At 33.0% G+C, this 15118-nt stretch overlaps 1 protein-coding gene across 1 annotated transcript; it reads right to left on the bottom strand.

Annotated features, from left to right (window-relative positions):
* Positions 1 to 253: 253 nt before the first annotated feature.
* On the bottom strand, positions 254 to 3734 carry LOC112702670 (eukaryotic translation initiation factor 2 subunit beta). Its single transcript, XM_025753801.3, has 10 exons — positions 3584 to 3734; positions 3110 to 3159; positions 2862 to 2973; positions 2702 to 2757; positions 2510 to 2564; positions 2290 to 2378; positions 1362 to 1507; positions 802 to 944; positions 600 to 685; positions 254 to 494 (listed from the first exon to the last, which is right to left on the bottom strand). Exons 2-10 carry the CDS (start codon positions 3152 to 3154, stop codon positions 417 to 419), a joined length of 810 nt encoding a protein of 269 aa, XP_025609586.1. The 5' UTR covers positions 3155 to 3159; positions 3584 to 3734; the 3' UTR covers positions 254 to 416.
* Positions 3735 to 15118: the final 11384 nt, after the last annotated feature.

Here is a 15118-nt window from a genome sequence, read left to right as displayed (position 1 = left end):
CGTATCAAAGAAAAAGTTGAAAAGCGAAAAAGAAGAAGGAATACAAAGACGAAAAAGGAGAAAAGCGAAAAAGACGCAAAGAAGAAAGAACACAAAGACGAAGAAAAATACGTTTTGCGTTATTGAAACGCACACGTATACACGTTAGGATGATGGGAGTGATTTTTGTTGAGTTTGAACTTTGAACCAATTTGGTTGGACTTAGTTGTCAAAAACACTTGGATGTGTAATTCGACCGAATTAAAAATATCCATGACTAAGAAATTTTCTTTGTTTTTTTCAAGTTAACCAAGAAAAGATGCGTTACACAAAATTATGTAGAGTACTCTCCCGAATACCAATACACAGACGGAAAATTTTTGAAAAGTTACATTACTGCAACTAGTTGGAACGAGAGGATAAAAACTAGGAGCAAATCATGTTCCTGTGCTCCTACGGCCAACGCGAGCAACAAAACCAGCCTTGATAGGAGCAACCGATCTTCCAGATCCACACTGTAAACAATGAACAAACATTATCCAATATAACAGCAAGAATCCTGAACTTCAATGTTGTAAAATAAGTTAGGCATTTTGCAAGAAGTAAATGGAGAAATTCACCTTCTCGCAACGGAGAAAGAACAGACGGTTTTCCTTTGAAAGTATAGTGTCTGGACTCTTGCATCCGAGGCAAATGACATATTCATCTGGGAGAAAGAATGTTATACAATCTTCAATAAATGGCCAGAATCAAACAAGAACAATATAACACATCATGGGGATTTTCCTGCTTATTAATTACATAATAAAGAAAGGTACTCACTGATATAGCGTCGCAGAATTCCTTCAAAGTTCTTTGGGGCAAACCTTCCCTTCACAACCAATCTCTGTTGTCCGTCTAGGGATCCACTTGTACCCAATTCGGCAAGCAAGAAAGCCATGACGTGGTCTGGCTGCCGATGCATCCTAAAAGATTGGGTCGCAGTATATCAAAATTGGGAACGAGGGATGATGAAAAATAGTTTGTTATTCAGAACGTCATCTTAATAAGACAGGGAGGAGGATTCCAGTCTTCACGTGAATAGAAGATTCAAAAAGTGGTAACCCTAACTAGCTAAATAGAAATGTGTTAATTTTTTTCATTATGCAAGCTTTCATACCCTAGGATGAGAGTTCTGGATTCATGCATTTAAAAAAATATAATCTCAAAGAAACAAAAAACGTTTTAAAAGGGGTACTGCAGAGAGTTGTTAGGCTCTAAGATAAATCAGTCGACAACTATTCCTAGAAATTAAGATATGCCGTGGAAATCCAGAATGTCTGTGCATGTGGACACAAGATAAGTGTGTGCTTAAACAGTGACACATACAATATTTAACATACGTTTTGCATAGATCCATAAAATTCACGAACACAGTTTTCTTTGTCCCCTCACGAAGAACTTGAGGTGGCCTCATAACTGTCCTCCGTCGATCTCCAGCAAGTTCAGGATTATTCTCTCTTAGAATGTTAAACACCCTGCCAAGAAGCTGCACAGCCAAACTAAAAATGAAGAGGGGGAATAAATCCTGGAGGGGAAAGAATTCAAAACAGGTCATCCAGGTAAACGCAGAAAACTGTGGACAGAAATAAAAAACACTTATGTTAATATTTCACAGATTTTTTACTTTGAGACACCATGTCAAAATTTATAGCCTCTTATACGAATTCAAGCACAAGACACACACCATTGATCTAACAAGAATAAAGCACCAATAAATGTGTCTCGTTGAAAACCTATAAAACCAGATATTCAAGTGAGCTGTGTAAATTGTTTAATACATGCTTCCATCTTCAGAATTTGAAGCCCATTAAAGAGTTTAACGTATTAGGCCTATTAAAATCCTTGAACATGGTCTATTCAGCCAATTGAAAGGGGAACCCACAAAAACCACAGGATAAATAATCAAAATCATGTATGATGACTAAAACCACTTCACAAACACTTTTGGAACTATGTTATACAGATATAAACAACAGAAATTCATAGGTCTCTCCCAGGACCCATATAAGCCCTATAGTCCTATCACCTGGCTGACTCCTATTCCATAAACAAGCTTTAGTTCCACTTGCTGCATCCCTAACTTTAGTTAGACAGATAGAGATAGGGATAGGGAATCACCTTCACTGGATCTCCACCCTGGTTACTACTTGACTGTGTCAAAGCTTGAAGTGACGAATATGCTTTTGTTGAATCAGAAATGAAGTTTTTCCAATGATATTTCAAAGGTGAAGTTAGAGTATAGCAGAAAGCATGTTAAATATGGCATACCTCCTCATACTCATAATCACGATCAGTCCCATCCCAAGGATATCGATGCTGCAAAGAAATCCCTTCTCCTTCATCATCTTCAGCATGATCTAAAGGACAATGAAATATATCAAATACCCAATATTCAGTTTACTTCCCTCAACGGAATACTTTAAGACAGATCAACATGGAGTTCATTATTTAGAACATGGAACTTCTATACACATGTTCAACCACTTACCATCTAAATCTTCATTTGCATCTCCACTCTCATCAGTCAAGTTACTGATTTCAACCTACGATAAACAAGAAACATCATTTCTCATCCTTTTTCCAACAAAGAACTAGGTACAACAGATGCTTGAAGTATTTGACAGGGAAATAAATATAAATAGAAATAACTATAACTAAATGTACAGCTTATATGACTTACAGGCTTCTTCTTCTTCTTCTTCAAACCAGAAAAGGAAGTCTCAACCCCATCAGAAACTGCAAATGAAGAGCTAACTAAAACCAGCAATGCAAACCACAATTTTACGACAGCATTGAATGCGAAAGTCATGAAAAGAAATCGTTTGTTTTAATTCACATACCTGACAGGTTTTCTGTCTTGTCAGTCAACTTGTCTACTGAATCATCATCAGCAGGATCCAAAATGGTGATTTTCTTCTTCTTCTTCTTCTTACTAGGATCAAATGGTGCAATCTGCTATTTAGAATTTTTGAGAATCAGAAGATAGTAGTTATATTACTATTTCGGCAAACTAAAATACCACAAATCATGCATTACAACATTATAAAAAAATGGCATCTTATAAAAACAGAAGGGAAAATAAACTTACTTCCGAAACCTCCTCCTTCAAATCATTTTGTGTTTCATCTGCCATAATTGCTGCAATACATGGAAAGCAACATTAGTATATGATTAGCCTAAGTTAAAGGAAAATATTACTTTAAAAAACATCAGCAAAATAATCTTGATCAACAACTCATAGAAGGGGAAAATTTCTTAAGAACAAATAACGGCAATGCCATAACCGCACTGATTGAATTTTATAACAATCAAATTACATGTTATATGTTTTACTACACAGGTAAAACGATACCAAATCAAAAGCTTAAATTTAAAGGCTAAAACTTCATAAACTACTTTCGAACAACAACGATAGCCACCTAAATCACATCCTGCACAAGTAACCCTAAACAAAATCAAATTAAGCTTCGATTTTGAGCAAAATCATAGTAGCATGGATTTAGTACGAACTTCACCAAGCAAATGAGAAAAAGACAGAAAAATATGGAAGTAATATTCTAACCTGATAAAGCAAAGAGAAATGCAAAATGGTGAAGAATAGAATGTAGCAAAGATAGTCGAATCCCTGAAATGAAGATGATGATGATGGTTGGTTGTGCTGCGTGACCAAAATCCAAAACCCTTCTTTCCGCTCTAAAACGGTGCGTTGCCCCTTTTCTTTTATTTTTTCCCCCTTTTTTTATGTTTTCATTTTTTAGAAAATATTTTAAATAATAAAATATCACACTTGATAAAATATTAAGAAAAAAATTAGAAGATTTATTTTTTAATTTAATAGCGTAGTGTAATTTATGTAGTCAATTTTATTTAGTGGGATAAAATTTTGTGTTATTATTTATTTTTATGTGAAAATATCTTTTTTCTGTTTTAATTTTAAAAGTTTTTTTTCTAGAATTTAAGATTAGAATTTATAATTTAAAATGTACGATTAAAATTTTTTTTATAAAAGGATTAGGAATTTATGTATAATAACATAATTTAAAAAATATTTTTAACATTTTCTTTTGATTAATTTAAATATAGCATTGTATAATAAATTAGATTAATTTTTTTATTATTTTATAATTACATTTACTAGCATATCAATAATATATTATTGGAAATTTATTTATTTTTTATTTATTAAATGTGTAAAAATAATAAAAAAAATTAGTCTTGAAAACAGATTTTTTAATGAATTATATATATTAAATGATATTTAAAAAAATTATATGCTAACTCTTTTTATATTTTCATTATATATATAGTATAAATAATACACTATTTTATAATAGATTAAATTATTAATTATGCCTCTAAATTTGTAAAATGTCGACAATAATAATTCTAATATTTGTTAACGATAATTATACCTTCAAAAATTTTAAAAACGCTACAAATCTGTGCAACTGTGAGGAGAATCCTTCTCTGGTTAATGAAACTTGGTGATGTCACAGACGAAATTTCAACGTGGCATCCGTTAAGGGTTTCAATCCCTTTTCTTCTTTATATGGAATTGAGAGAGAAAGTTTTTCCCAATTTCACCAGAAAGCAAAACCCTAACCATTGTCATGCATGGTGGAAGCAGAGGCATGTCTAATAATAATCGAAGGACACAATCAATAGAAAATAGTAGTTCTGAAGGACTTGAAAAACATGGAAGCAAGCCCTATGACTGGACATGCTTTTGTCGTCTTCAGGTGATAACATTGAAGTCAAAGATGAGGAGAAACCCAGGAAGATGATTTTTCAGGTGTCCTTTGTGAAATGTATGTATGAACTTTCTACTTCATTTGTTCCCCTATTGAGAATTGAGTTTGATGAATGGCTTTTGTGCTTGGCAGACGAAGAACACTGGGTGCCGTTATTTTCAGTGGATGGACGAAACTAATGAAGAATCAGTTGGGGTGGAGGAATGCTCTAAGAATGGCACACTAGTATGCAATGCATGTGGAGTCTTGAAAGAGAGATTTACCAGTGCTGAGACTGAGACGATACACGGAGATCGAAAGATGATGATGGAGCACATGAAGATAGTTGAATTGTTTCTATGTATCATTCTGGGTGGACTTGTACTGAGTTTGATTATGAGTTTGAATTGTCTGGTTAGATAGGACAAGAAATGCATGCAGGACAGGGTTTATTAATGGATGTTATGTGTTATTGTTGTCTGAAAGTTATGTTGACATTGTTGTGGCTATTTATTTACTTGTTAATGAAGTGGATCTGTGTCTTAAATTCGATTGCATCAATAACAAAAGCATGAATAGAGTGAAGTGCAACTAAGTAAAAAAGGCAACTCAGATATGTTAACTAAGTTGAAATAGACTTAAGAAATTAAATTTGCCAAAAGCACAAGATTAAAACCAAAATAATTGGTCTGTATAACATTAAGCATTAACACAAATTGTTCCAACCAAAATACTGTATACTGGCTAATTAGTCTTAATACCAGACACCAAAATACTTAAATTGTCCAACAAATGGTAATAACTATCCATAATAAACATCAACATACAACCCAAAAAATAGAAAAACCATTGCAACTAAACATCAACTTATAACCCAAAAGAAGAACTAATTAGAAAGCCAAGTCTCCTTCAAACTGGCTGATTTGGCATGAACTTAGAGAACTTAGAAGTGATTGCTTTACTTGCTCCATTCATAGTTTTATTTGACACCACTGGAGTCCTTGTGGAGTTTGGAACTCTTGAGCCAGGAGCAGCAATTGAAGTAGGTGCAACAGGCCTTATTTATGGGGGCCTAAATGGTGGATTGGGTCTTGGAGTGGCTGTTGGACCTGGAGCTGTGGGCCTAATATGGGGTTGAACTGCTGGAGCTAGAGTTGTGGGTCTCAGATGGGGTTGGGCTGATGGGGCCTCATAATAGGCATATTTACCCTGATTCTTTTCCTGCTAGTAGATACAGCAGCGGCAGCAGCAGTATTGGAGAGAGTTTTAGGAGTTGATGTAGCACTTTTGGTAGATCTGGGTGCTCTCCTTGCAAGGTTGGATCCAGCAGCTCTCCTTCCAGCACCATGACTTGTTGAACCGGATATGTTCATGTTGGGATACAAGAAGTTAACTCTAATTACTACATGTGACGTTATTGTAAACAACAGTGATTGAGATATGTACTACCTCTTCATCAGCTTCAGAGTGCGCGTGGCATTATGTGAGCTCCTCTTCTATTGCATCCATGGTTTCCTCCCAAAACCTCTTCTGCTCTAACTCTGACATGTCTTCTAAGCCCATGGGCAGCACATTTGCTCCTGTTGCTGGCTGGATTTGTACTTCATCTGGATGACCTGCTTGAGGTGCTTGCTGTGCATTTGCATCTTTCTCGGCTGCAACATGATTCTTCTTATCAGGACAGGTTTTGGAATTGTGTCCCACCTACGAAGACAAGATCATTCCAAGCATCAATAGATGAGAACAGTCAACAGCAAGAGTTATGAAATAAGTGAGTTTTTATTTACCTTTTTGCAATATTTACAACTTGTTTTTCCATAGCTCCTCTTAATTTTGTACTGACTCCCACTCTATCTCTCTGATTCATGTCAAGCTCTCTTTTTTGTAGGTCTTTCTATTAGCTTCTTATAAGGTGGAGGGAGACATGACAGACCCTCTGCATCAGCCCAATATTCTTGATTATGAACAATATTGATGTGAAATTAGTACGTTCTGTTGTATGCCTCCATAGTCAGCCAATGGTGGGCATAATCTTCTGACCGTTGATTTTTTCTTTGAATTGCAGCAACTCCATGACAGCATATCAATTGCCACTTTCTACAAGTATAATTCCTTTCTTGCGTGTTGACTCGAAATGTACGACCTTGCCTTCTAACTTCAAATACATTATGGTCATCATCTCCCACCTATTAAGCTTCCCAATAATTTCCTTCCTTCTTTTCCTTCTCCAATCTACTCGTTTGAATAGGAGCCAATTTGTCCATGTAGGCCATTAGTGCATCTTTATGAGTTGCCATAATTTTCATGAGGTAATATATAATCTCCTCTAGCATGGTAATGATGCTCTTACCTCTTAGCCCCACCATTGTTGTATTAAGTGATTCGGCATTATTATTCATAATGTTATCAACTTTAGGCCAAGTAGAGAATTTTGACCTTGACCAAGTTTCTTGCTCATATATAGACAAATATTTTCAGGAAGATGTATTAATCCTCTTGATTGCATTCATACCTTCATTAAATTTCTGATCCGTTAATGTCCTTGCACATTAAAATAGCAACTGTTTAAGTTTTAGGTCTTTCCAACGCTTGTTGAAATTCCTCCACATATGCATAGTACAAAATTTGTGATTAACCCCTCGCATAACTTCTTGTAGAGCAGGAATTAGCCCCTGTCATTAACTTAGTTAGACAACATATACTATAGCTTGAGGTATGGGTGATGAATAAAATAATTGAATACACAAGTTAAAAACTAACCTTCTGCTTATCTGACATGAAGTGCCAATCAAATTGTCTATGGTCTCCGATATCTGCCAATAAATATTCTAGGAATTTTTTTCAGTTTTTCTTTGTTTCTACATCAACTACTCCATATGTAACTGAGAATAGATGATTGTTGACATCTTGAGCAATGGCTGTTAGCAGCTGCCCCCTAAAATAACCCTTAAAAAATACTCCATCAAAGCATAGGAAAGACCTACATCCTTGCTTGAATCCTTTTTTGCAGACATCTAGACAGATGAATAAACTTCCAAACTTAGGCAACCCTTCCTGTTGTGGGGTTGTGCCCATATGACAAGTGAATCCTGGGTTGGCCTTACGGAACTCATTTAAGTAAGTCCTTAACTTCAAACACTGTTCCTTTTCTGTGCCCTCAATCACATCCTTAACCTTTTCCATTGCTCTAAACATCATTCTCTCTTTGACACATATATCAAACTCAACCTTGAACATATCTCGAGTCTCTCGGTGGGACAAATTGGGACAGATCCTAATCTTGCTAATCAACTCCTCCAAAATCTATTTACAAGTGACTGGCCTACTTTTATTACTCCTAGGACATGTATGCTCATCAACCAATGTTTTTATTTGGTAACTAGGTGGCTAGTTTCTCCTTGCACAATACACCTCCCATGGACAAGCTTCGTTGTAACAGATGACTCTGCACTTATATGGTTTAATCATGAGAAAAAATGCCTCTCTGTCCATTTGAATACTGTACTTCCTGACTGCATCCTTAAACTGCTGCATCATGCCAAACTCCATTTCTAACTCCAGTTTAATTTTGCCAAACTTTGTATCAGAATTGTGCTGAGGGAATACCGAATTTTCATCCTCAGAATCAGAACCAGATGGGGTGTGCAACTCTTTAGACTCGTACTGATATTTGATAAACCACTATTTTATGGTTTATTCTGTACTGAATTGAGTGGATTTTATCCATTATTCCCACACTTATTCATAGAATTTGCATGTTTTACATTTTCATTCCTAATTTTGTGCTATAATTGAAAACATGCTTCTTTGGCCTTAAATTTGCTAATTTTAATCCTCTCTTATTACCATTCGATGTCGTGATATGTTTGTTAAGTGTTTTCAGGGTTTATAGGGCAGGAACGGCTTAGAGGATGGAGAGGAAGCATGCAAAAGTGGAAGGAACACAAGAAATTGAAGGAATTGCTAAGCTGTCAATCCTGAACTCTTCGTACTAAATCAATCATAACTTGAGCTACAGAGGTCCGAATGAGGCGATTCCACCTGCGTTGGAAAGCTAACATCCGGGGCTTCAAAATGATATGCAATTTGCCATAATTACCTTGCATTTAAGTGATTCATACGCATCGCCCATGCGTGTGCGTCGTAGAATCAGCGTGACCAGTGCAAGAGGCAAGCGACGCGTACGCATGGATGACGCGTACGCGTGACCAGGAATTATTCAGCGACGCATACGCATGACAGAGCGTCACGTGCTGCACTTAACAGAACTTGCTGGGGCGATTTCTAGGCTACTTTTGACCTAGTTTCAGGCTCGAAATTACTAATTAGAGGCTGCAGAGTGGAGCTGGAAAGGAAAATTATTCATTCAACATTCATTAACACAATTTTAGGTTTTAGATGTAGTTTTCTAGAGAGAGAGGTTTTAGGGTTTCTTTTAATCTTAGTTCTTCTCAAATTCAGATTTCTACCTTATTTTAATTTAGTTTTCTTCTATTTTTATTTGTTTTAGTATTTTAGTTCATCTACTTCTCTTGTTGATTTCTTTATTTTTTCAATTTAGTTTATGAACCACTATTGTTGCTCTCAATTTTCATTAATGCAATTTATGTTTCACGTTTCTTATTGTTCAATTGCTTTGTTATTGTTATTTCTTTGCTTTGGTTGGTTTTAGATTTTGCTATGTCTCGTTATTTTCTATGTTTTTATGTTATGCCTTCCAAGTGTTTGATAAAATGCTTGGTTGGATTTATTTTTTATGTTCTTAACTTGGATTGATCAACTAGAGACTCTCGAGTTATCAAAGTTTTTTTGTTGATTGGTGATTGAAAATTGCTAGTTGGCTTAGGTTTCACTAAATCTAGTCTTTGATTAGGACTTGTGAACTTAAGTTGATTTTACTCACTTGACTTTCCTTCATTGTTAGAGGTTAACTAAGTGAAAGCAAAAGGGAATTACCATCACAATTGAGGATGATGATGAGGATATGAATTCCAATTATCAATCCTTGTTTGGACTTTTCTTAGTTGTTATTTTATTTTCTTGTTATTTACATTACTTGTCTCTTATCACAAAACCCAAAAAATACACTTTATCATAACCAATAATAAATACTTCCCTCAATTCCTTGAGAGACGACCCGAGGTTTAATACTTCGGTTAATTTTATTGGGTTTGCTTAAGTAACAACAATTTAAATGTTGATTTAGGTTTAATTGTCGGTTTAGAACTATACTTGCAATGTGATTATTTTTGTAAAAATCTTTATTGACATTTTTCCTCCGTCAATATTCAGTTGGCTCTTCATTATGGTCATTTGGGTTAGGAACAACCATCCTTGGAGCCTGATTCTCTTCCCGATGTGGCAAAATCCTCTGTCTTGATAGACGGGGTCTTGGATGATGCCTCCGACCTTGTATCCCACAAGAGGCATCCTCATCTAACTCAACAACGTTACGCATTCATATGATTAAGTTATTGATTAACCGACAACTTTTGGCAAGTAAAACAGAATCCCAACAATAAACAATATTACTCCTAGGATCTACAATTCATTAACATGATATTTGTGAATGATTGCATGTTTTAATCAACAAAAAATATACAATAAATATACTAACCTGCATGTACATCACTATTGTTCTGTGGTGCAGGTTGAGCTCTACCAGATTGTTAGAATAGCCTTGGATGTTTCTTCTTGCGTTTCCTTCCCTTGCCATCAGCTTCTTCAGGATTAGATTGCCCCTCTTGGTCTTCAACATGTGTCTCATGGTTGTCTCCTGAATTGGGGGCCTCATTTTCAATTGTTGCAGCTTGAGTTTGATTAGATAATTTTTCAGTAGCTATGTCATTTTGCAATGCTTCATCATTCCCCCATTTACTTAACGTTGGTTCACCCTCTTTTTGCTATTGCTCTTTGTGTTGTGGGGATCATCTTGATGATTTTTTTGATTTTCTGAAGGAGCTCCCTTTACTTCTATATCATCAGGTCCTCCATGCTCCTCTATTGTGGGGGATCCTCGTGATGATTTTGCTGATCTTCTGAAAGAGGTCCCTCAACTTCATCATCATCATAAACCTCAATTTCATCAACATACTCTGGATCGGCATCAACAAGATGCTCAAAATACAAGTGGACCCTGTTTTCATTCCTCAGTGCAGCATCACACAACTTAACCACATCGGCATCCCTTCTTAGCACCCGTAATCCGTTAGCTAAATCCATCCCTGGCTCCAACCAGTACACTTTATTATACCTAGTATAACCTAAATCTAGAAATAAGCCTTCAACAAGGAACAGATTATATGTATCAACATGCACCCTCTCGATGATACTCACTAAACCACCATTATACTTCAGCACACCATCCGTATCCTTCTCTAACCAACCCTGATGGTGATAGACAAACGTGATATGAGTTGCCATCTAACAAAAATCATCAAATAAGTCATAATAAGATAAAACAACACATCAAAACACCATCATCGAACCTCCATTGCAAACCCCAATGAACTGATAATAAGAACAACGGAAACATAAAATACTTACCCAAACCTTGGTTATTCGATGGAGATTTCTTCACTGGGTATCAATGCCAAACGTGAGACTGCATGTGACATTACCAATTCCAAGAGACGAATACAAAGACACAAGAGACGAAGACAAACAGAGACCACCACCAACAAACTCTTCAATTTCACGCATTCTAAATAGTCATAGTTTAATATGGTGTCTCATTTAAGGTTAATTTGGTCATTTAATTTGAATTGAGTAATTAGGGTTTCATGAATTAGGGATATAGTAGAAACGGAATTGAAGCCCTTAACAGATGCCACGTTGAAATTTCGCCTGCCACATCACCAAACTCCATTTAACAGAAAAGGATTCTCCTCACGGTTGGGCAGATTTATAGCATTTTAAAAATTTTTGAAGATATAATTGTCGTTAACAAATATTAGAGTTATTATTGTCAGCGTTTCACAAATTCGTGGACATAATTAATAATTTACTCTTTATAATATCAACCACCAAGTAGCAAGCACTAAAAGGTAATTTGCCCTCCTTGTGCTTTTTTTGGCATATTCTTTTCTTGGGCATTTTCCTGTGTTTAATTTTTTTGGTTTATCTGTATGCAGTGAAAATATCTGCTTCGATTTTGGATTTTCAATGCTGTTTCCTCTGAAACTCTGAACCAGTAAATCATAAAATTTTTGTTTGATCAGACTTACATAGTTATTCTGGCAAAAAAAAAAAAGAAGAAAAAAGTGCGCTAGCACTGCACTGAAAAAAATGTATGGAATCCTCTAAAAAAAAGTTGGAATAATAAATAAGCATAAGAAATATAAGGCTCGTTCGGTTTATATTTATATTTTCTACTTTTTTTTTATTTTCAAAAATTTTATAAAATCATTATAATAAAATTTTATTTTTGTTAAAAAATTATAATGTGAATGTCCTACCACTTAATGAAACATTATTAAAGCTACATAATACATGTTTTCACTAGTAGCTAGTAAACATGTACAATTAGGGGTGTAAGTTACCGAACTGGACCGAAAATTATCGCAAACCGAACCAAAAATTATAACAACCGATTTGAAAACCGAAAAAATTGATTTTTTTGTTTTTTTTGTTTGACAAAACTGATCGGTTCGGTTCGGTTTTCGGTTGGTTCGATAGAAATCGAACCGAACATATGTATCCATTTCAATGTTTTAACCATTTTAATATTTAACCTAACAACAAAAATCTCCAACCCCTAACCATTTCAATGTTTTACTCTTATTATTTTAGTTTATTGACTATTTTAAACCTCTAATTATTGTGATTCATATTTTGCTCATTAGAAATTAAAAATCGAAAAAATCGACCGAATCAAACTGTTGTTGGTTCAGTTCGATTCAGTTGTTATAAAAATAATAAACCGAATAATTATGTGTTTGTAAAAACCGAATATATCGATTCGATTGGTTTTTGGTCCAAAACCAAATCAAACCAAACTGATAACACCTATATGTACGATTAAGTAGTCAACAGTTTATTAATTATTTGGACTCAATTTTCATCTATAAATAGGTGTTCTCGAATCTTGTTATCTTGATGATAGCCTCCGCACTATAACAAACATAAGAGATATCTAGTCATTAGCTACATAATTTTGCTACTTCTTGTACATAGTTTCAGGTGAAGATTTTGCGCCTTATTTTTGTGTAACAAAATTTATTCTCATAAATTATCAATTGTTATATTATCAAATGTTATATTGTAAAATTATTATCAATATATAATTCTCTTATTCTTATATATAAATCTCTATTTTTATTTATTTATTTATTTTCATCATATTTTTACAATAAATTTTTTTATTTTTTTCATAAGTACTAAAAAAAATGAAAATGTAAACCTTTTTTTGGGATAACACCGTAATAGCGAAAATATAAACTAAATGGTCAAATCTTGGATTTTTTTTGAATATTTTTTTTGTTATCTACAATATTTTTTAATTCGACAAATCAAAAATTAATTTATCGTAGACAAAAATTTCATTTAAAGATTTATTATTGGTCAATATGTTACTCCATGTATAAACGAAATTCAAATCGGTACCCTTTTTCTTTGAAATATGAAGAGAACTCTAATTGGAGCAAAAACATTAGAGAGATCACTCACTACACTACAATTGAAGAAGCCTTTTCCATGACAAGGAAAAAAAAATATAAAAGTCTTTTCGGGTTTAGGAAATTTGGGCCTAACAGTTTATCTGCAAATGAACATTGCAAAAAACAAAATACACACACTTGTATGTTAAAAAATAGTAATAAATAAAAATAAATTAAGTTGGATTAATCTAATAATTAAATTATTTATTCGTTTAAATAAGTATCAGAAATTTAAATTTTATTTTGTATTTATAGTAATTTATTAATCAATAATAAATTTTTAAATAAAATTTATATTCGTGACATATTAATTTTTGATTTACTAAATTAAAGAATGCTATATGAAAAAAAGAAGGAGAGACTAGTGATTTATCTTTATAATTCAAGGCAATTCAAACTATAATTCCATGACAAGGAAAAAAAAATATAAGAGTCTTGTCGGGTTTAGGAAATTTGGGCCTAACAATTTATCCGCGCATGAACATTGATCATTTGTCATATTTCTATGTTCTGACAAAAAAAAAAAAAAAAAACACGCACAAACACATTTGTATGTTAAAAAACTAGTAATAAATAAAAATAAATTAAGTTGGATGAATTTAATGATTAATTTATTTATTTATTTAAATAAATATCAAAAGTATAAATTTTATTTTGTGTCTACAATAATTTATTAATCAATAATAAATTCTTAAATAAAATTTATATTCGTGACAATTAATTTTTGACATACTAAATTAAGAAATACTATATAAAACAAAAAAGAGACTAGTGACTTGTCTTTTCAATTCAAGGCAATTCAAACTATAATTACAAGACTCATAGTAATTCATTCATCCTAAGTTGCAATTAATTATTAATTATCTACTACTGTTGTACTGTAATAACAGTTTATTGAAATCGACATGAAAACAACTGACTAATTTTCAATGAGATACCGACTATAATCTAACATAATCAAAATAAATATGATGTCCATAGCTAAAACTTTTTTATTGGAAATATGAAGGAAAAAAATAATCCATTTTTGTAGCCTGGATTTCTTTGTGAAAATCTGCTGTTGTCAAGAAGGAAAAATAAAAAAATGATTAATTTAAATAAAATTAAATAAAAAATTAATTTTATAAAAATTTCTAAAATATAGGACATCTTATTTGAACTTAATTTTTTTAATATTATAACAAAGTATGTGATATACTTTATTATTTTTGTGTAAGTGAATTTTATTCTGTTAAGAGATAGTTTTTCACTTTTTAAAAAGTATAAAATATCGATGATATTTTGTGTGTGTTTAATATTTTTTTAATATTTTAAAAAGAAAATGACATCGATATTTTGATTTATTTTTTTATTTTGAAATATAAAATGGCAAAGCCGTTTTAATTACAAATTTTTTTAAAATTTTATAACACAAAATAGCAAGATATTTTAATTTTGTACAAAATGTCATTGCTGTTTTGTAGTTAACGTTGATGCCATTTTTCTGCCATCCTATCTCTTATGACGACGTTCAATACGTTTTTATATCATTTTAGTGAGATACACCACTATAAACCTAATATTAAAAAAGAAAGAAAGAAAGATTTCATCTTATGTTACTCATTAATAATTTGAAAAAAATAACTCTAACTATAAAATCTCACATTATCTAATAAAAACTCGATCATTTTTATAAGAATTTTGCTAGGGAGCCAATAGAATATTTATACA

This window comes from Arachis hypogaea, chromosome 7 (genome assembly GCF_003086295.3).
Source record: "Arachis hypogaea cultivar Tifrunner chromosome 7, arahy.Tifrunner.gnm2.J5K5, whole genome shotgun sequence".
NCBI lineage: Eukaryota > Viridiplantae > Streptophyta > Magnoliopsida > Fabales > Fabaceae > Arachis > Arachis hypogaea.
Note: the sequence above shows the minus strand (reverse complement) of the source record. Positions and strands in the feature narration are given on the sequence as shown.

Coding starts and splice junctions, on each gene's coding strand:
- LOC112702670 (XM_025753801.3), bottom strand. CDS start 3,154: ATGGCAGATGAAACACAAAATGATTTGAAGGAGGAGGTTTCGGAA. Junction 2,565..2,701: donor AGAAGAAGAAGAAGAAGCCT/GTAAGTCATATA, acceptor TGTTTATCGTAG/GTTGAAATCAGTAACTTGAC. Junction 2,379..2,509: donor TGCAAATGAAGATTTAGATG/GTAAGTGGTTGA, acceptor ATTGTCCTTTAG/ATCATGCTGAAGATGATGAA.